The sequence below is a fragment of the Apus apus genome, chromosome 5, assembly GCF_020740795.1.
Source record: "Apus apus isolate bApuApu2 chromosome 5, bApuApu2.pri.cur, whole genome shotgun sequence".
Lineage (NCBI taxonomy): Eukaryota > Metazoa > Chordata > Aves > Apodiformes > Apodidae > Apus > Apus apus.
Window position 1 is genome coordinate 2,333,599 of NC_067286.1, and position 20,978 is coordinate 2,354,576.

At 38.6% G+C, this 20,978-nt stretch overlaps 1 protein-coding gene across 3 annotated transcripts in view; it reads left to right on the forward strand.

Moving 5' to 3' along the window:
- SHANK2 (SH3 and multiple ankyrin repeat domains 2) overlaps positions 1–20,978 on the forward strand; it is a 300,961-nt gene that overhangs the window by 27,319 nt on the left and 252,664 nt on the right. For all 3 annotated transcript variants that reach the window (XM_051622537.1, XM_051622538.1, XM_051622536.1), the window contains exon 9: positions 11,382–11,448. In XM_051622537.1, the coding sequence (XP_051478497.1) occupies positions 11,382–11,448 (67 nt within the window). The remainder of the gene's footprint in view (positions 1–11,381; positions 11,449–20,978) is intronic.

Sequence of the window (20,978 nt, forward strand, 5' to 3'; positions counted from 1 at the left end):
TATTGGGTGGGGGAGGTGTGTGTGAGAAAATTAAGTCAGTTTTCTTAGAGGCTGTGTCTTATCTGGTTAATCTGATGCTGCAACCTGGCTTGATCTGCTTTTAGTAAATACTCCTTTGGAATTGCTGCTTGCCCATGTAGCAGTAATAAGGATTATGTAATAACTGGCTTTTGATGGCTCTTTCCAACTTGAGCTAGATTTTTCCATGGAATGGGTCTGTCATTGTAAGGGTGTGAGTATCACACAGCTTTTTTTGCTTTTCTCTATTAATTATTAAAATGCAAGTATAGAAAAAAGTGTATTAGTTGAGCATGGCTTGCGAGGTGGCACTTCAAGCAGAGCAGCAGAAAGAAGATGTCATGTACTTTTTTTCTACTTTTAAAATAGATATAAACATTACATTTCCCAATTCCTGCAGTGACTGTGGAGGAGGTTTAATACAACCCGTGCAAAGTAAGATCACCTAAATTCCGTAGTTATTTCTCATCTGAAAAAAACCCAAGAGGAAATAAAAGAAGCAGTGAAATTGTGCCCGGGATGAATTTGCCTGCGTGTTCCTTTTTAGCTTTCTGACTTGTTCTGTGGTAACTTTAATCAACTTGCCAGTTTATTCAGTTCAGCACTTTCTGGTCCTTGCATAGCAACGGGATCCTTTTGTCACAGGAGTTAGGTTTGCATTTCAAAGCCGAGAGGGTGAGGTGATTTACAAGTGATTTGCTCACATGTTGTGAGGAAATGACTTGTATTTTTTTATCTTGGTGTCCAAGCAGGCTCAATTGAATCTGAAGGTATTCAGTCATGGCTTATGCATGAGTAAGAGGAGTGAAGTTTTGAGAAGGCAGTTGTGTGTGTTGATGGAAGGACAATGTAAAATAAAATACAGGTTCTGCTTTTTAAATCATAGCAAGGTTACTGGAGAATGAAGAGAGCTGCCTACAGGCATTGGAGGCGTCACCCCAGTGTAGAGTCCTGCTAAGACAGCACTGCAGGACATCAAGAGACTAAAAGGAAGTCATTCCATTTTGACTTGAATTCACTAAGCTACTCAGCTCTGGAACTGCCTCATGACTACGGAGGGTAGTTCAGAAGGACCCACAGGGTCTGTAAAAGCTCTTGCGAGCAAAACCAGCATTTTAGTAATGAAAATGGGCCAGCCCTGTTATGCTTGCAGTGCACTTTTTTTTGATAATAGTCAGCTAAATAAAAGTAATGTATTTGGTTGCACGTTGTTTTCTTGTTTTTAAAATTTTAATTGCTCAAAAATATTTAGGGTAAAATTCTTGTTCCTTTGAAGCAGATAAAATTCTGTTTGATTTCACTGAGGTGGAAATTTGTTCTTCACACTTAAGATGGTTTCAAAGCCATGCTACTGAATCTTTTTTAATATAATATATTCTAGTGCATATGTTTTATTTTAATTAATATTTCCTGACTTTACTGCTGTGTTATTATTTTAACATATCCAAAATTGCACAATGTATTGCAACAAATGACTTGCTTTATGCAAAGTCTTTGGGTATGAACTTGTAGCTGAAAACAAATTGCTTTCTCTTCTGAGTGGAAATTTCTTAGGAGTTTTGAGAGGCAAAACCCGTGCTTGGGAGGCTATGGTTGTATTTTCTGTTTCCATTCCCTGAAGAGTGTGTGGGGTATAGTTGCATTCCCTACAGTAGCTGCTGCTGGAGAAGTCTCTTTGTTGTTGCCCAGCTGGGATGTTGACCTTGTCCCACCTATTTTAGGGCACTTCCCATGAGGTTTAGGCTCCAAGGGTGTGAAAAATGCTTAGATCTTAGTGCTGCACGTAGCAATACTTGACATTTAAAAACCTACTCTTTGATTACAATTAAAAAAATAGCCAGGGTGCCAGCGTGGGGTGGTCCTCACCAGGGAAGCTGTCGAGATTGCTTGGAGAGCTTCCATAAGGGGCTGCACCCAGCCCTGTGGAGCTGCCTTCTTGCTGTGCTCTGGAAAGCAAGAATACTTTGACCTTAATACTAAGGTGAAGTGAAGGGGACAAGCCTTTGTTTAAACGGTGCTAAAATGATCCAGGGAGTGATGAAGAGCCTCAAAGAAATATTGGCCCTTTCCCATAATTTATATTTTCAGATGCTAAAACTAGTTGTTGAGCAAATGCAAGGGATCTATTTTAAGCTGCTGCATGTCAATATCTGACTACAGATGGCTCCGTGAATCATAGTTGGAAGAAGGAAAAATGTTAGACACTAAGATATTGTTGCTAAGAGATTTTTGTACACAGTATGCTAACATGTGCTGGCAAATTTGGGAACAGTAGCAGCAGCGTGCTTGGGGAGAAAAAAAATTCAGTGGTGAAGAAACTGTCTTCAAAGGACTATTTAAAGGATAGTAACATGATTGTGCTTTGTTGTATCAAGGACTGGTGAAGATGAAATTGTCTTTCAAGCAGATAACATACAGAAAACAGCCAAAAGGTAAAGCTCAACTCTAGCCAATGAAAGAGAAAGTGGAGACTAGAAAGACATAAAATGGAAATCGATACTTTGGGCGTTGAATTCAGGAACTGTCAAGAAGATTAAAGGTGATAGCTGCTGATATTTTGCCATCTACTGGACATCAGATATATTAATATACAAAGTTAGTTCCTTTCAAAATGCATAATATTAAGCTTGTATTACAAGATATAATTAATATTGTTAAAATTATTTTCTGTACAGGAAGGAAACCTGTATAAAAAGGCTGAGTGTGATTTTTTGCTTATATTCTTTCCTAACATTACTAAAGAGAAAATTAAGTTTTACTGCTTTTATCTATTCCATTTATATCTTGTTAATCGTATTTCAGTGACTTTTTCTGAAACTTTTTAAATGTTATACCTAAAATACAGCCTGAAATTCATAAAATTAATTTTTTAGAAATTATTTTTATTTTAGCAAATAAAACCTTTCATTTCTCAACTTCAAAACCTCCTACTTTTTAACACAGTTTTGGAGTGTAAATGTAAATGTGTGTCTCCAGAATGGAAACATTTATTTTCTTGAGGTTGTGTTTCATGTCATCCCTACTGTATGTACCCAGGAGCGCTGTTAGACAAAATGAATTCTGATATTAATAGTTTATTAATCAAGCATTTGGTTTTATTTTATAATTAAGTGATCCAAGAAGCTTCTGCCAGTTTTATTTTACAATACTGTAGCCTCAAGGTCCAGAAATCAACTGTAATTAATGCAACTACAAAATGTGGGATGATACTTTGCCCTTTGATTATGGACCGTAAAATACAGAATTCATGATTATTCAGCATGTCTGCTTTAGATGATGTAGGTGTTGTGACTGCATAGGATTTGGTTCAGGGAAAAAAACAAAACCATTTTGTTGTATTTCTTGAATTCTTCTTGTCTTATCTGATCGAAAATACCTGAAGTGTATGCTGTGATAGGAGCTCAGAACAATGCTTGCCAAGCTGCACGTTTTGCTGAGGTATTAGAAAATAATGCATTTCCAAAGGAAAAGGAGTTCTAGATATGTGATTATATTTATTGAATAAATATCCCTTCCTGCACAAACTCTGTGGAATTGCATAAGGAACCAGCAGCGTTTGATCAGTACATTTTTCTCCCACACCTATGGAAAAGAAATGTGGAACACAGATTGCTTCTTGCTTTTCCAAACCGAGCTCCATCTGTACCACTGAAGAGAGTTTTAAAATCGACACGCTGCTCAGATATGAGAGCAAGGAATGCATATCAAGTGGAGGGTTTTTTTGAGGGAGCCTGCAGAGCATGCTGCATGGTTTTGTGTCACTATTTATCAGGGATGGAACCTCCTGGTGCTGTGTGCTGCATGGGCGTGCACAGGCATACAGGGGAGCAGGGTCTTTGCACCTCATATCATCCATTTGACTTCACACTGTGACAAACTTCAAAGTGGCTTTAGACTCCAAAAAGCCTTTACCTCTTTGTTTTATCAGGGAGAGCTTTTCTTTCAAGAGGACATGATAGAAATACGTTGAAGTTGAGCTGTGTTGCCTTTTGGCTGCCCCACAGTAAACACCATTAGATTTCAATGTCAAGTTATAGAGGTGCCTGGCTCCAAAGGTTGTGATTATAATGGAATGATTTAGAGATGGGATTATCATGTCTTGTTATTGCAGCTATTGGGTGAATTTTTGTCTGGAAACTTATGTTTGTTAGAAGTGCTAACGTTCTTAGATTTTTAATATCAAGAAAACACATCCTAATTAGGACACATGGAAGAGCTTTTCTGGTGGCCTTTTCGTTAAGGAAATGATTCCAACCATTCCTTCTGAGTTCACTTGTGTTAATTTCTCACTAGTTGCTGTTGGTTGTGAATCCTATTGCATATCAGCTGCGATTGCTTAAATGGTGTTTCTTGTTAGAGCAGTGTAGCCCTCAGTGGTACAGTAACAAGTGTATGACTTCCTAAGTCTGTGATTTAAGCAGAAGGCAGTTTCTGGAGAGTTTGGTTGCAGTGGCGTTTGCAGGATTGTACCACCTCTTCTCTCTAGTTCCACCTGAAGTTGGGAACACATAGCGTAGATGTACCTCAGAATACCCTGCGTGTCCACCTGTGTGTCTGCTGCTTAGCTGAGACTGAAAAAAGTCAAGAGTGAAGTCATGTTTTGTCCTAGGACACAGCTATCTTTTAAAATGCTTGGTGTCATACCTGAAGTCATTGCAAATTCAGGTGTTCTTGAAAGACCGTCCTACAGTGAGCACTGCTGGGTGGCAGAGACAGTGCACGGGTGAAACATCAGCCCTGAAGGGAAGAGTCATGAAATGTACTTTCATCAGGGAAGTGAAATTGTCTGGAAGAGAAGGGGAAGAAAAAAGCAAGCCAGGAGGGCAGGGGTGATGGTGACTGTTTTATCATGAACTGCTTCTTGTGAATTGCAGCTACAACTCTGCAGCCCAAGCAGCTTCCCCTGCCCTCCTTTTGGGCAGGGCATTTGGAAGCTTTTTTGTCTTGCCTGGTCTAAAATCAAAGCGTGGGCAGAAGAAAATGCAGCAGCCTTGACTGGGGGTGAAACATGAACTGAGAGATGCTCTCCTCACTCCCATTTAGAGAGTTTGTCAAAGTTCATTGGCTGGGTTCAAGAGGGGACAACTTCAGTTTCTGTCTTTTTTTGTGTTGCTTCTTATTGGGTAAAACAGTTTGTTCCAATGAGAGAGAATGTAATTTAGTTTTGGTTCTTGCCTTTCAGGGACTAACCTATAGTGCTCTAAAATCGTATTTACTAACAGGCTGCAAAGATCTTGCTCTAATTTAATATAAACTCTACCTGTGATGCATTTAAAGAGTGGAAAAAAATCAATTATGAAAGGTTAGTGACAGGCAAAGTGCATCCACAGTTTCCAGTTTCCCGAAAGGAAGAAAACTCTGCATTAATCACAAGCAAAAAAATCTAAATACTTGACTGCAAGTAACTGATATATTAAGAACTGCATTTATGAGGCTGAACAGAAAGTCTTTGGTGAGTCAGTGCTGCCACTTATGTCTGATCCAGAGTCTGAAAATATTATGAAACTCTGTTGCTCTGAAACCTGTACCTGGACATCTGTCAGGTTTTGCTGTTTACACAGTTGTTTTATTTGCCATTATTTAAACTAAATTTCTTTGGGGAACTAGATTCAGGAGAGCAGAACTAACCAGATGTGTCAAATGTTTAATTTCTGAATTGACTTCTGAAAGCCAACTTAAAACCTGTCTGTATCCAGAGGGAATGTTTCTGACTGTAAATATCAGAAAATCAGATGAGAATAAAGCTGTGCCAGGAGAAAGAAATACCCTTCTGAAGGTGACTCACCTCTTTTGAGGGTCATTCCTCATTTAGTGTTCTATGCTGGACTGGCAATCATGGGGTGCCTTGTCTCCCCCCTGCTTTCCCCCCCCACCCAGTTACAGCCACTTCATCCATTCAAGTTTCTATTTCCCTGTGCTGTCACATAGTTACCATCCCTAGCAACAAGCCAAGTGTCACTTAAACTTCCCTTCCTCACTAAATTGTGGCGGAGCATCTGGCAGTGCCTGGCATGGCACACAGGAAGGCACTCTCACCAGTTGCACCGTTTGAAAAGCACATCTGTCTGTGAGAGAGTCAGTGAGACCACGGGGTGACTGTCACAAGCTTTGCTTCTGCCGTGGCTGAGCCAGTATCTGTACAAACACAGAGCTGATGGTCACCCTCTGTGTGATGCCCCCTGACAGTCACAACCCGCTTTCATCTCTGCCACCTTGCCCAGGGAGTCCTTAACCCCATGGCTTGGTGCTTCCAGCCTGAGTGTGTCTCAGCTGTGACCTCTTCCAGTGACTCCATCAACTTTTTGTGACAATGACATTATGAACACAGAGTATTGTGGAAACAGGAGGTGATACTGCCAGCCTAGCTGCATGGGTGCCCCCTCCTTTCTTTTGATTTTGTATGAACTACTTCCTTCTAAGACACATCTTCCTGCTTAGCTTTACTTTCTGCTTGCTTTCCTGCTGTATATGTATTTATTCACTCCAGTCATGTGTGTTGTCAAATATAATTTGACAACAGTTACATGCCCTTGTTAGCATCCTTAGTGGGGTCAGTGAAACATGGAGCTGATCAATGATTCACTTTGGTTACTATTATTGATATCAAACTGCCTCTAATGATGATTAAAATATACATACATATGGCAGAGATCCCAACCAAATGTCAGTGCAGCAGATAAAGATCCAGGCTTGGGTCTGAAAGCCCTGCACTTGAACCACTTAATCATGGTTTTCAGCTGGACTTGGATTGACACCGTGCTGCGAACGCTGCAGGTGCAGTCTCTGCTTCTGGAGCTGATGCAAAGTAAATACAGCCTTTAAAAGTAGGGTAAATAAAAGGGCAGATTTTAGTGGAAATTCTAGGTGAGCAATGTCTTTTTTATTTTTTTTTTTTTTAGAAGATGCATAAACAGGTTTTATCAGGTTTGCAGAATAATGCGACTTAAGGACGGGCCTTTTTGATGCAAGTGTCTTGTCTGTGGCAAAAGGATGAAATGGGAGGACTTTTGTTGCAAGGATGAAAGAAGCTGAATTCTGCTAAGACTGCTGTAAATGCAGCTTTAAAAAGCTACAATTCTTGAAGCTTCAGCATAACAGGGTGTGTAAATAGCCTCTAGTTGTAGAGTGCTACCTCCAGCCTTTCCTGGTAATATTTCATGTCTGTAAACACACATGTGATGCCTTTTGATGACTGGAATCCAATTCCTACTGGAATTGGGGAAAAAAGGCTTTCACTGTAGCTTTGGTGGTTGTGCTACATTTTCACTGCTCAGAAGAGATTAAAAAAAATTTGAAAAAAATCCCAACAAACAAATAACCCTAAACAAAACCTTCTTTCCTGCCATAACCTCTCAATTAGAAATCTACAGAAGATCCTGAAAGGCAAAATCTGGCTATTTAAAACCGTGTGATTTATGAAGCTTATTTTCTGTGAAGATACTACATTTGTATTCTTTTTTTCTAAAGGAAAAGGAAATTTAGGAAAAATACAGTTTTAATCTTAATCTGTGAGAGACTTTACACCACCTTCATTTGGTTCAAGCCCTGAATCTTGTGAAGACCATTCACTTGCCCTCCTGCATTCACAGTTAGAGTTACATTTGGGCCCACCAGAACTTTGCTTCAAGCTACGTTTTGATGGCAAAGAGGCAGTGGTTGCTGTGCTTTTTGGTTTGCAACTGTAAAAATTGAATGAGTTTCATTTTCAGATTTTGCTCTGACTTCATTTTCTCCCACACTCTTTACCCATCAAATTCAAGTGAAGTAAGTTGATGTTATGCCAAGAAATATTTGTACTTTTTAACTTTTTCTTGCTTTCTTTAGATCTTGACATATTTTCCCTTCATTTTTGCAGCTAGAATTTTACATAATGTCTTTAGCAAATTGAAGTAAATTAAATTGAGAGAAATGATATTTTGAGCTTGAGGAATCTAGTGCTTGTTTCAGTAGCACAGGAACAATTCTCTGTCAAGCTGTCTCTTAGCTATCTGTCAATATCTTTTTTTTTTCCAAGTAATGAAATGTGCTTATCACTTGAACAGCATGTTTATACTTGAGTTTTAAAATCTCCTCTGTATTAAAAATCCTTTCATTTGAGCGACATGGTGGCTGTCTAGCAAGCTGCCTGTCACTGGTGAATTCCCTGCTTGAATTCTACATGCTAATTAGGGGTAATATTGAAGACAGATATTGTTGCTTGCTTAGAATGCAGAGAAAACCCCTGATCTACACAAATGTTGCTTTTATAAACCAGAACCAAGCCAGGCTGTGGAATGTGAAGTTAAAGGGACAGCATTTGTACAGCTCTGCTGTTCCTTTCATGGTGCTGTTTGCCAGGGAGAATCATGAGTTCCACTTCAGAAGTTGTACAGAGGAGGCTGGGGCCAGATTCTGATACATCATCTGTGCTGAGAAGCACTTTATTTCAGGAGTAGTTCCTTGGGTGGTCTTAGGAATGGTTAAAATAGCAATTTTCAGATGGATAATTGCCTCAGGTGGCTGTGAGGTGGCAGTGCACCAATCTACCTCTGTCTCTGACCTCCCTGATCTTTGCAGTTATTATGACATGCAGAAGTCTTATCACATGTCTGAGAAGAAACACTCTCTATTTTTCCAGCTGCAGCCTAAAAGCAGCAGTGGGATTGAGCTGAACCAGGGGTATTGATTCATACTAATGCATTTTGCTCCCAAGAATCCATCAACCTTTGATACAACACAACTGAGAAGTGCCCAAAGCAAAGCATTTCCTTACTGCTAATAGTGCAATGAGAAAATAATTACATGATTATCACGAGTAAGTATGGTGATATTGTATGATAATTATATTAAGTAATTATGTTAATTATTTGAAGGACAAAAATGATGCACATGCCATTCTGATGGCTGCCTATTGAGGGTTATTTTAAAACACAAGTATGCACAGGTTGAGTAGAACTGTTAGATGCTACACAGATTTGGAACAGGATTTCTGCCACTTGAAATAAAAAGAAAATATCATTACTGTATTTAGCCTCTGTGCTGGATAGAAATTTTTAGCAACACAAGAAATGATTTGTGAATAAGAAAAGACAGAACCTGAAAAATAATAAAAAAAATAAACTGGGGAAAGACCTGCATTCAGGGCACAAACATGATAAATGTTTGCTTCAGCTGTTTGCTTTAAACTTTTCTTAGTAATCTAAAAAAGTTATTCTGATATGGTATTATACTTAAAATATAGTAAATTCCTCAAAGTCTTGCTCATATTTTACTAGTAAGAAGAGTTTCCAACCTAAACAAAATCAGTCTCTTTCAACCAATTACTACTTGCTTAGGACCAAAAGATAAATGGGAGATTACTTGGCTGTGTTTGAAACCGTTTCTTTAAATCTGGGTTCTTCAGCAAGGATTTCCAAGGCTGCAGACAGGAAGGATTAATGAGTAATGGTGTGAAGTGTAAGGACCAACACAATGGAAGTCTTGGGTCTACAGCAAGGCCTTAAAATGGAGTCACCAGGAGGACTGTGGAGGGGAGGAGAGTGTGATAATCTGGCTTTCAACAGTTCCATCTAGTTTTATTTAGGGGTATGGCAGAGGGTTCTTTTTTCCTAAGGCAGTACACCCATGCCTGTAGCAAATAGTCTTCCTAGTGCTATGTTTCAAGGTGACTTCTTCCAGGAAGATACTTGGGGAGTCCACTTGGAGCCCTTCATGAGATGTGCTAATGAGACCCTGGCCCAGGTTGCCCAGAGAAGCTGTGGCTGCCCCATCCCTGGCAGTGTTGAAGGGCAGGTTGGATGGGGCTTGGAGCAGCCTGGGCTGGTGGGAGGTGTCCCTGCCCATGCAGGGGGGTTGGGACTGAATGATCTTTAAGGTCCCTTCCAACCCAAACCATTCTATGATTATGGCAAAAGGAGGCCTGTGTAAATAATCGATGCTGAATGGAAAGTGCAGAAAAGATGTGTAATTATTTTATTTGTAAGTGAAATGGATGTTATATTCATGACTTGTGATTTAAGTCAGCTTTGTGTCTGCCGTTTAGAGCAGGTTTGCAACCTTAATATAATATTCAAGATTTCCTGTCTGTAAGTTGTTTCTTCTGTGTGAAGTCTTAATTTTTGAGGATTTCCATATTAGTCTGTTTTTTTTGGCTAGTAAATAAAATTTTCCATTCACTTCCCTGTGGTGACTGCAGAAATATGGTCTTGTGTTTGTTACATGGAGACAAATTATTCCCATTAACTGCTCTTCATACACCTCTCTGAGACCAGTTCTTCAGTCTTTCTTGGCATTGTACTTCACCCCTGGGATTTGTGGAGTGGGACAAACCAGCAGACAGTCTGTCCTGGTCCTCATCTCAGAAATCTCCCTGAGCTTTCAAACAGTTCTCTTGACTGACAGTAGCTCAATACACAGGGGAGTCCTTAAATAATATTAGTTTATATTTTTAAAAAATGGTTTTGGCCCACACCCTGCATATCCAGAAGCTTCTATGAGAATGGTGAACCCAGCTTATCCCTTCAACCTGCTTCAGGAAACCCACCGTGCCATGAGGGAAACAGAAACTGTCACTATTGTCTTCTGCAATTGCTGAGTATTCAGGGCAACAGAAGGAGGAGACAGCAATGGCAGAATCAAATCACTTTCCTCATGCCCTCAGTGGAGATGTTCCTCATTTTAAGTGCACTTAGATGAACATTTGGAATATATAGTTACACATCTGTGTTTGACAACCAGGAAATGAAAAATAAAATTATTATTTCAGAATTCTATTTATTAAAACACTTTAAATTCTATAAAAATGCCTAAACTTTTCCAGTTCCTATCTTTTTATTCTTTTTTGGTGTCTTACTGGTACCTGAATATTTGTAGCTCTTGGTACTTCTTCCCGGGTTAGCCCATGTGCATTGCATTGTAGCTCCTGTTTTCATTGTTCAGGTAAGTATTGAGCCAGGAACAATTAAATGGAAAGAATATCTTCAGTGTGTCTCTCCAAGCCTGCTCCTGTAGCATTCTCCACACATCTGTATGAGTCCCAGGGCTTTGGGGATGGTGTGTTTAATGTTCACTGCTGGTTTTGACTGCCCCAACATGAAAAGCCTCAGCTCTGCTGGTGGCCTCCTGAGACATCCACGATCACATCATTCTCAGGAAATGGGGAACTGGGGGACTGGCAGTGCTGCCTGCAAACAGATTGAGACATCATTTCTCAACATTATTTCATTTATTGTGTGTGGTTGTTGCAGAATAGATGTAATAAACAGTTAATCTGCTTTGTGAAATGAAAATAGATTTGTACGATGTTTTTCAGTAACATAATGTGCTTTTTTTTCCTACTTAATTGCTGGCAATGTATTAATTGTACCTATTTTACAATCCTTTAGGTGGCTATAATAGCTGGAAATTTTGAGCTCGCTGAATATATCAAGAATCACAGGGAAGCTGATATTGGTAAGCAAAATATTTACAGACACTGAAAATAAGTTACACGTGTTTAAAACCAAGATTTGGCAAAGATCTGTTTCTGTGTAAGATGTGACTTCAGGGCTGATGATAGTATCACTTCAGGGAGAGATTAAAAGTAACTTTTCTTTAAAAAATGAAGATAGAGGGAGGGGAAAGCTGAAATGTTTTCAAGATATGCTCTGAGAATGAAAATTTGCTAAGTAATGCAGAAGAGTGGAAGATGCTTTGTAAGTATAAATTAGTTTGTAACAGATGAAATGTACATCCACACACCTGGAAGAGCCAAACTGGCTCTGGAAGGCTGCTTTGGCATCAGCTTAAAGCAGTTCTCTGGTGGGAATAATTGGTCAGAAGAAGACAAAGAAAAATGTTGCTCTGCATTTAAATGAATATATGACAGAAACTGTCAATCCATATCCATAAAACCATCTCCTCTCACTGAGCTTGGTGTGTGGCACTGGATGAAGGGCAGTGAGAGGCGTTCAGGGCCCTTGACGAAAAGCCTCAAGGCTCTTCAAAGATCTTTTTGCATAGAGAGTTTTTCCCTTAAAATAAACAGGTTGATAAAAAATGATTTCTAATACAGCTGAATTAAAACGAACCAAAATGCTTTAATTCAAGTTGATTAAAGTTCCACAGGAATGTCCTGAAGTTGAGTGGAAAAAGGCATTCCTTTTGAAGCAGGAGCCTGCACCGATTTAACTTGGTGATGCAAATCTATAATAGTCTTAAATTTATGTGGAAAACTAGGACAGCTCACATGAAAATTAAGGCTCTGAAGGAAATGCTCTGGATTAAGTCCTTTCCATTTCCCTTCCTGGTTCCCTAGGATCTGCAGGGATATAGTTAAAAATTCTACGAGGTAAAGCAAATTCTTGTAGCACTGCAATGGTTGGAGCACTTTGCAGTAGGCATCAGGAAAAATGAGGTCATGTTGCATAGAAGTTTGGCATGAAAGTCACACATCTGCATAAGAGTTCATAGTAAATTTGGGTGTTTTTTACCTGAGAGGGGGATAGTTCCTTTCCACGTAAGAAGTCTTCATCCTTCTCTATTTATAAAGAATCGCATATGAAAAAGTGAGCTGTGAACGAACCAGTTATTCCTAATAGGCTGAGCACCTTGTTGTGGTTTGTATTTGCTAATGATTGAAATTGAAATGTTGAAATGAAAAGAAATGGTTGTTTAGATTCAAGTGGCTGTTTAGATGCAAATGTTTCCTTCGTTTCTGCCATGTTAGTGCTTGATATTTTGGCTTGTGTGTAGAGTCAGTGCAGAATGAGTGCTGCACACAGACCATACACAGTATTATGTTTCTGTTTCTCTAAATGGAATTTGTTGTCTTATAAGTAGCTGTATTTAATAAGAGAAAGAAAATCCTAGTAAAGGAATGACTTGCTAGTGTTAATTCTGCATAAACTTACGCTATGAGTACATATAAAGTAGAAGTAACATAGTACACTTAAAAGCAGTAGCCTCTAAACTGGTCTACACGAAACCACCTTGGTCTTACTGTCACCATTTTTTAGACTGCACTGCTTATGCTTTCCCCTGAGCAGGGCAGGTACTAAATTATGTCAGTGTGTGGGAGAAATTGGGATGTAATTATGGAATAGATGGATGAGACTCAGTGGTAGCCACATGGCTGAGGCTTTAGGCAGAACTTTTTCTTGCTGATTGTAAAAACTTTCTGTAGGATTTGGTGATTTCTAGAAAAATCCTTAGAAAATATTTTCTGTGGGAAGATTCTCCACATTTTCCTGAAAATTTTTCCACTGAAAACCAGAAATATTGATGCTTCCATGATTCACTTGCATTGTTGGAAGATGGTGGTGGATTATGCATAAGTATTTAAATGAGTGCATTTGTCTTAAAGAAGAAGCACTATGCGGTGTCTTTTTTCCCCCAGCTAATTTAATTTAGCTGGACCTTTGTGCCTTAAGATTTATTACTTAAAAAAAAGTTAATTCATCAAAATATCTATTTCTGGAATGTTTCCTTTTTTTTTTTTACAAAATAAATACATCAAAGAACAATGTCCTGAGCAGAAAACCTGAGAGCTAGTATGATGATGAACATGCAGAATAATGTCAGCATTTCAACTTCAACAAGTTGGCTTTTATTTATCTTACTTGTCTGCTTATCCACTATATTCATGTGGTTCTGGATGTATTCCAACATATATCATTTGAGTGATGTACCTTCTTGGAGCCTTGAGGCAATGGAGTGGAAAGGAATAGCAAAGAGCTTGTTAAAGAATCCTCAAGAAGATAACCTGGACAAATCATGCTGTGAAGTCTCTTGAGAAACATTTAATCTTTCATCCTTCAGAGAGTGTACTTTTGGTTAGATGTTGAGATTTTATATTGAACCAGTTCATTCAGCCTTGTTATTGTTTCAGGTTCATTTAGTAATTGTAATTACTTCATATTTTGTAATTATTTTAGGCTCTTTTAATAAGTTACAACTATGGGAAATTCTTTGCAATATGTGCAGCTTTGGGTGAGTCTCTTTTTTATGGAGGCTTGAGGTGGTAGATGATGAGCTGTTCAATCATTTAATAGAAATTATAATCATGCTTATTCACAGTAGTGTTGATAGGAAGGAGGGGTTGGTGAATGCATTGGGAAAAACTTCACAGTACTCTTAGAACAATTGGAAAAAACCGCCCTAGTTCTGGGAAGATTTTTGACCTAATCTTTTGACTTTTGGTGATCTTCATTTGCAGTTATCTGTTGCTAGAGATACTTTTTAACTGCCAGCCTAATGAAGAGCTGGGTAATAGAAGTGGCAATAGTATTTTTTTCCAAAAGAACCTGCCTGGGTGTGTCAACTTAAGGATGGGAAAGTCTTAATCAGTGATAGTGATTGGAGGCTGGACCTAACTCAGTAGTTTCAAGGCCAGTTTTTTATCAGGTGACAGAAACAAGTTTTTACATTTCTTAAACTGAAGTATCCGCAATATGAGAATAATACTTGCTTGAAATCTTCAAAGTTACCTAGTGAGGAACTACATGAGTATCCGTGTCCATCTGTTTTGACATGTGCTAATTAACATCATTCTTAGATAATTTTGTTGTCCCAAACTTTTGCAGTAGGAAGTGGCTTGTACTTTCAATGCAGAAGGTGTTCTGTGGGTGTCTCCCAGTTTGTCAGCAGTCACAAAGCTGTTTCAAGGAATGTTGCCAGCCCTGCAATGCCAAGGCTCTACCAGCAGAACCGAAACGTCTGATTCACCCTCCTGCGCCGGGCGGTGAATGAGCTGCTGGGCTCAGTGGCAGAGATCCCAGCTCAGCCTTTCCAAGGGAGGAGAGTGTCACTGCCTGTGGGTAAAGGGATGAGGTTGTAGTGTGCTGGTAGCTGAAGCACTACATCTCCATGCATGGGTCCAGGACAACTCCTCATAAATAAATATATATGCTTAAGTTCTGGTTATCTCTACTCCACCTTTGCTGCCAATTATGTTTCATTGGCATGCAGAGCAGAATACCATTTTAAGCCCTACATGAAGTCTGGATTATTCAGTTTAGAAGGGGCTGAATTGCATGTCTTACAGGGAGGTTTTTTTCTGTTCCCTCCCCCTCACCCCTTTTCTTTTTTATTCCCTCGGTGGTGAAGAAACATCTCAGGTGGAACATGACCAGGGGATCCTTTAGCAGTAGAAAATTCCAGTTTACAGCCAAACAACTAAATTGTTGGTCTACAGATCAAAACCCATGGAGATTGTTCTACCTTTATATTTAATTAGAAATCACATATATTTAGACAGATGTGTTGAAATTATGAAAGACTAGGCATATATAAAATAAGCTTCTTGGCAATAATCATGACTTCACACTGTTCTAAGAAAACATGAAAATATCTATTTTAATGTTAAAACCCCCCAAAATAATGACAACTGACTGTAAGAAGGGATGCTCGTCTAAGCTGTGATGTCTGGGATCTCACTCAGACCTTGCCAGATAAAGGCATCTAGTCAGGGCCAGTGTGAGTGTGCATGTTTAGCCAGAGAGACAAAATCTGTCTGATTCCCTTTTATAGAAGCAAAATGAGTTAAAGTTTGTATCCAGGACAGGAGCTGTAGGTGCCATTGGCAACCTGATTAATCTGAGGAGTCTCTACCTAGTAATCTGAAAAAAAGAAAGAGGAGATTTTGCCAGTAAGGTTCTCAGCTACATAAAATTGTGGTACAGAGACTAGAGGCTTCAGCTGGCTAAGCTGAGTGTGTTTGAAGAGAGATATTAGGGGTTCAAAGCCATCAGGAGGGGGCAGAGCTGGTAAAAGTGCTCTGAGCAGCAGCACTGTGCTTGAGGAGCTTGTACCACAACAGTCCCCTTCCCCTTCCCCAAATCAGTAGCATGAAAAGTATTTAGCACAGGTAACTATTTTTTTTGACTTCCAGAAGCAAGCATTTGTTGAGAAGAAAAGCCTTGCAGATGTTTCTTGTGACTTGGTAGAAGATACCTTGCTGTTATTAACAGAGGAATTTCACATTATTTCAGACAGGGGTGATGCAGTTTTGCAGGAATAAATCATAGATAAAAGAGAAGGGATTCAGAGGAGAGGAAAAAAGGAGATCAGTAAAGGATTAAAAACAAGATCCAGGTTTCATTGTATTTATTTATTTTTATGATGTCCTAAACGTCAGAGAATCCTTTTTGTTTTCTTGACAGATGTCTGAAAGGTGAATGAAAATTGCTGGATCATTTCAAAAGTAATCCTATTTGAGACAAATTAAAATAATATTTCTCAAAGCAAGAAAACCTATTACTGTAAGGTACTTAGAAACTTGTTTTACAAGCACTAGGAAATACTTAGTATAGCTTCTCAAATTATTTCTGTTCACCATGCCCTCAAATTAGCTTTTTGAGGAATAACAACAACATTAAAGCAGCTTATTTTAATTATTACTGATTTTTTAAAGCCCTTCGAACCCAGAAGTATTTGGCAGTTCAGTGATTATTGCTCCATCTCCTTTCCTGCTTTGAGGAAGGCATTACACATACCTCTGATGTACAGCACAGCAGTTACACATTGAAAAAAAAGTCACTGTGTCCCTCTTTAAACTTGTTTTTTTTTAAAAAAAAAACCCAACAAACCCAACTAGCTATAGCACATTTATAATTTATCTAACTTAATGCATTTATTTATAACAAAGTAAGAGAAAGTAATGGATTAAAAGATGTGATGAATAGAAAAGTTAATCCCTGCTTGTTTTCATCCAGCCTGCAGCTGTCTGTGAGTAAACGAGCACAGCAGATGTAGGCAGCATTTGCTGTACAGAATTTAGTATGGCTTCTATAGGATGGAGGTACAAAACCAAATCATATATTTAAGGATATCGAAGCTTTCATTAGATACAGATATGCAGCTATTAAGTATGTTACAAGCTGATAATCCTTTGACTGGGATAACCTCTTTTTACATCTCTCTTTTGCCTTGGTTCTTTGTGATGAGATGAATTTTCAGATGGATTAAATGACATGGGTTGTTCTTCTTCAAGTGAACAAGGTTTGTTTTATGTTGTACATCTTGTCCTTCAGCAGCTCTGAAGCTAGAAGCAGTAGGATTCTTTTGTTTTAGTTTTTGTTTGCTTTAGCAGAATGAAACCCATTGAGCTGGTGTGTGAGGTTTTGGTAGTTGATTAGCAGAGTAACTAATACTTGGATACTGTTGCTAGGCTTCAAGTCAGAGTTCCTGTATTCCTCTATAATTATGCAGAGATGTGTGTGTGATGGTTTGTCTGTGCTTTCACAGGGATTCTTTTATGATTTCTTTTTTTTTATTATTGAAAATCTGCTAATACTTTAGACTTATCCTTTAAAATATACATATTCCACTCTGGACAACTGTTTTTAAATAAAACATTTTTCACGTATTATTAATGCTATTTATTTTTATTGCAGTTGTGAGAATAAACATCTTAAGAATCATGAATTTTATTGTAGGATAAGCAGAATAGGTCTTTCAAAACACAAGGATATTAGTTGGTTTGTGGTAATATTGCTTTTCTAACCCATTTTCTTTAATTAGATCAGAGTGATTGAGGTCAGCAATCTTGTTTTTTCTGCTACAAGTGTTTCTACTAAATGCTAGCCAGCCCAATGAATATTCTGTTTGTTTCCTTGGTTATTTTGGTTTGGGAGAACCACTCAGTAATTTTGATTTTTCATAAATCAAAAAGTTAGGGGAAATATTTAAAAAGATAAAAGCAGCAAGGAGAGGCAGCAAATCAAAAGACTTTAAAAAAATCTGCAAAACTGCCAACAGCCTGCAATGACTTGTTCTATTTTTATTGCATGTTACTTAATAGAAGCAAAAGGGACACAAATATGTATTATAGCCCTGAGTATTTGTCATTGGTGTGTGAAGAACAGGAACCTGTTTCATATGCCAGTGGGCATTTTAACCTGAAAAAAGGGTGATATTAATGTAATCAGGATGGCAGAGACACTGAGATCTTCATTGCCCACATTTAAATGAATATTGTTTGGTAGATTGTTGTAATCCTCTGTTCCCTTTTGCAGTTTCTTTCAAACACCTCTGCCAAATTAATAATTATGTCTCACATCCACAGGAAAAAAAACAAACCCCTTTAATGACTTTTAAGCTGAGTTACAACCAAAAGAATATTGATTGGTGTGAAATAAAAGTGTTGCTCTTATTCATCTGTTTTTCTCCCAAGGGTTGCAAAGAATAGGATGTCATATGCTCAGTCTTGCTATGTGTGAGCAAACAAATTGGAAAACTGGGAATTGTGATCTGTTAATATAATTGCATACAAGAATGTAGGACAGAGCTGGAAAAACTTAGAGTAGTTTTTGTTTTCCCTTTGATCACAAGTAATTTTTTTTCTGTGTGTGTCTTAGCACAAAATTGGGCAACAACTGATTTTATTTCAAAGTTCTCACTTTGTTTTCAGAAGTTGATTATTCTCATTGGCCTTTGAAGTTGGGTCTGTTCTGTGCACGAGGCGTGGAGCTGCACGTGGAGGGGTGCGGGTTCTGTAGTGCATGGTTATTGCTTGTGATTTCTTAGGCTTACTCTAAATTTTGAGCAGGAAAATGAGAAGTGGTGACACATGCAACTGCTGATGTGAGTACAGTCAATTTTGGAATAATTTGGCCTGGGTTTGTAAATCAGTCTGTCGTGTGTCCTTGCCAACTGCCAGGTAGACAAGGATTGCTTCAGCTACTCCTGCTAGAGTTTATTTTACAGACTGAACATGAAGAACCTTGTAATTGAGCTGAAAATAAACTACTGGAGGAAACCCAGGCCATCTCCAGTGCTCTTGAGCTAATTTTGGTCTTGGGTAAGAAGTCTGTGGTCTGAGCAGTGGGTGCAGGTCACACAGGGCTCACTGGCTTATCTGCATCTTCTTCAGAGAGATGTTTGAGATACCTGGGAGGGTGGCAGATGGAGGAGAAGGAAGGGAGAGAATTGGTAGGTGTTTGGGTCTTGCTTCAGTCTTCATGTGTTTGGACTCTAATGGCTGAAAGTAAATCAAGTAATTCCTGCTTGAACTGGATTATAACTAGGAAAAACATTTCTTCTTGCTAAAGACCTGCAAAGATGCAAATAGGATTTGAAAATTCTGTCTTGCAATGTGATGGCTTTGGGTCCCTTTGTTAATTGTTGTAGAGTTGATTAGCCCTTCATTCAACAGATGCATCTTGTTTCTGATATCAGCTTGTCTGGCTGCAGCAACTGGACCCTGAGTATAGCTCAGTCTTCTCGACTCTGCTGTGTCTGTCCCCACATTGTCTTCTAAAGCTGCTCCTTTCTTAGCAGCAAGGAGCTGATCCGAGCTATTAGAGAGGAAAAACTCTGAGGAGGAGGTAGAAAACTTCACCAGTGGAGGTGTGAATTGAGCATAAGAAACTAAACTAAACCACAGACTTCGTGGGTTTTATTTCTATTGCTGTTTGATCAGTTTTATCTTAAGCACCTTCCTGCTAACTTTTCCCAAGGGTCATCTAAACTCTATCCATATTTTCAAGCCTGTTGGAAGTGCTTAATAAGTACATTTCAGTTGTGCTCTCTCTATATAGGTATAACAAAACAGGAGGGTTTGGATGGCAATACCAATATTAGGATAGTAGAGGGCACACACCTGGTTTGATAAGGCAGATACAAGATCTGCAGCCCAACAGGGGATAGTAGAGAAGAAAAATTGTTTGAAGTGTCTCACAGAGAGCTCTAGTATTCCTGAAAAGTTGATGGATTTTCTTGAAAACGTTTTTCAACATGAGCCTCAAGAGCTCTCGAAGATTGTGTCAAACCCTGTGGGGGATTTCAAACAGCGAAACAGTGAAGGCAGGTTAAAAATAGAGGCAGGACAAATGGAGAAATAAATGTGTGCAGAATCCTGTGGCTTTCTGTTTCTCCCATTTACAATGGTGAGAACACAGGAAAGAGAGATGAAAGAGCACAAAAGAAATGCTAGAGTTAAAAAATAAGGCAAAATAGAGATTGATAAAAATAGACAGGAATGCTTCCTGAAGAAAAATCCTATGTTCCCCAAAATAAATGCAGAGATGGACCAAAAAACCCAAAACAAAAGACAAAGGGAGGGAAAGAAAAAAAACAACCCAAACCTCTCAATATAATGTAGGTCCTTGTGCTGAGCCCTTCAGCACAAGTCTTTTTCTGCACCCAATAATTTCCTTCATGTAATTAGGCTACCAGTAACCTACAAAGTTAAGACTAATGGCACAAGGGTGGATTTGTAACTTCAGAATAAGTGGATTTTTATGTGCTAGTGCATATCTTAATCGTTGCGTTATTGAAAATAATTGGTTCAATTTAACTCCCATTTGGGGGAAGGAACATCTCCCATGGACTAATTGGATTTGGATGAGGGTGGCCTTCCAAATTCAGAAGCAAGTTGGTTGCCTTGCCAGTCATATGAAACGAATACTTGTATGAATAAAAAAATCTTTTCTTATGAATATAAAACGAAGTACTTGGATGAGCTTCACGATTGCAAGGATAATGTTTTTATTTACATTGGTTCAAATTACCTTTTGAAGTTGTGCTTTTCAGTAATAGCAAATATCCTCCATTTGGAACAGATTTATTACACCTCAGTGACTCCCTTACTTGAAACTCCTCTTTCTATTATGCTGAGTTTATATTTGTCATTTTTAACAGCTAAACATGCTACTTTTCCTCCAAACCAGATTATTTATGAAAATTAAGTTGACGTTATGTCTTCCATTCAAGACACAATGCTTTGCCAATTTACCTTCAGAACTGAGGCATCACTGAAATAAATAGTTTTAATATCTTATGAATAATCTGATTTTCGTAACAAGGCATTAATGTCAGAATTGTTGTGGAAATGGATCTGGTAATATGCAGCCTCTTGCAAAGGAAATAGTGTCTTGGTTGAAGACCATTTGTTGTCAGATTAGAGATGAGGCTTGATAAAGGGCTGGGCTTTGAAGCATAGTGCTTTGTGATGAGTGTAATATTTCACACTGTATTTCACACTGTTCACAGCATTTCACGCT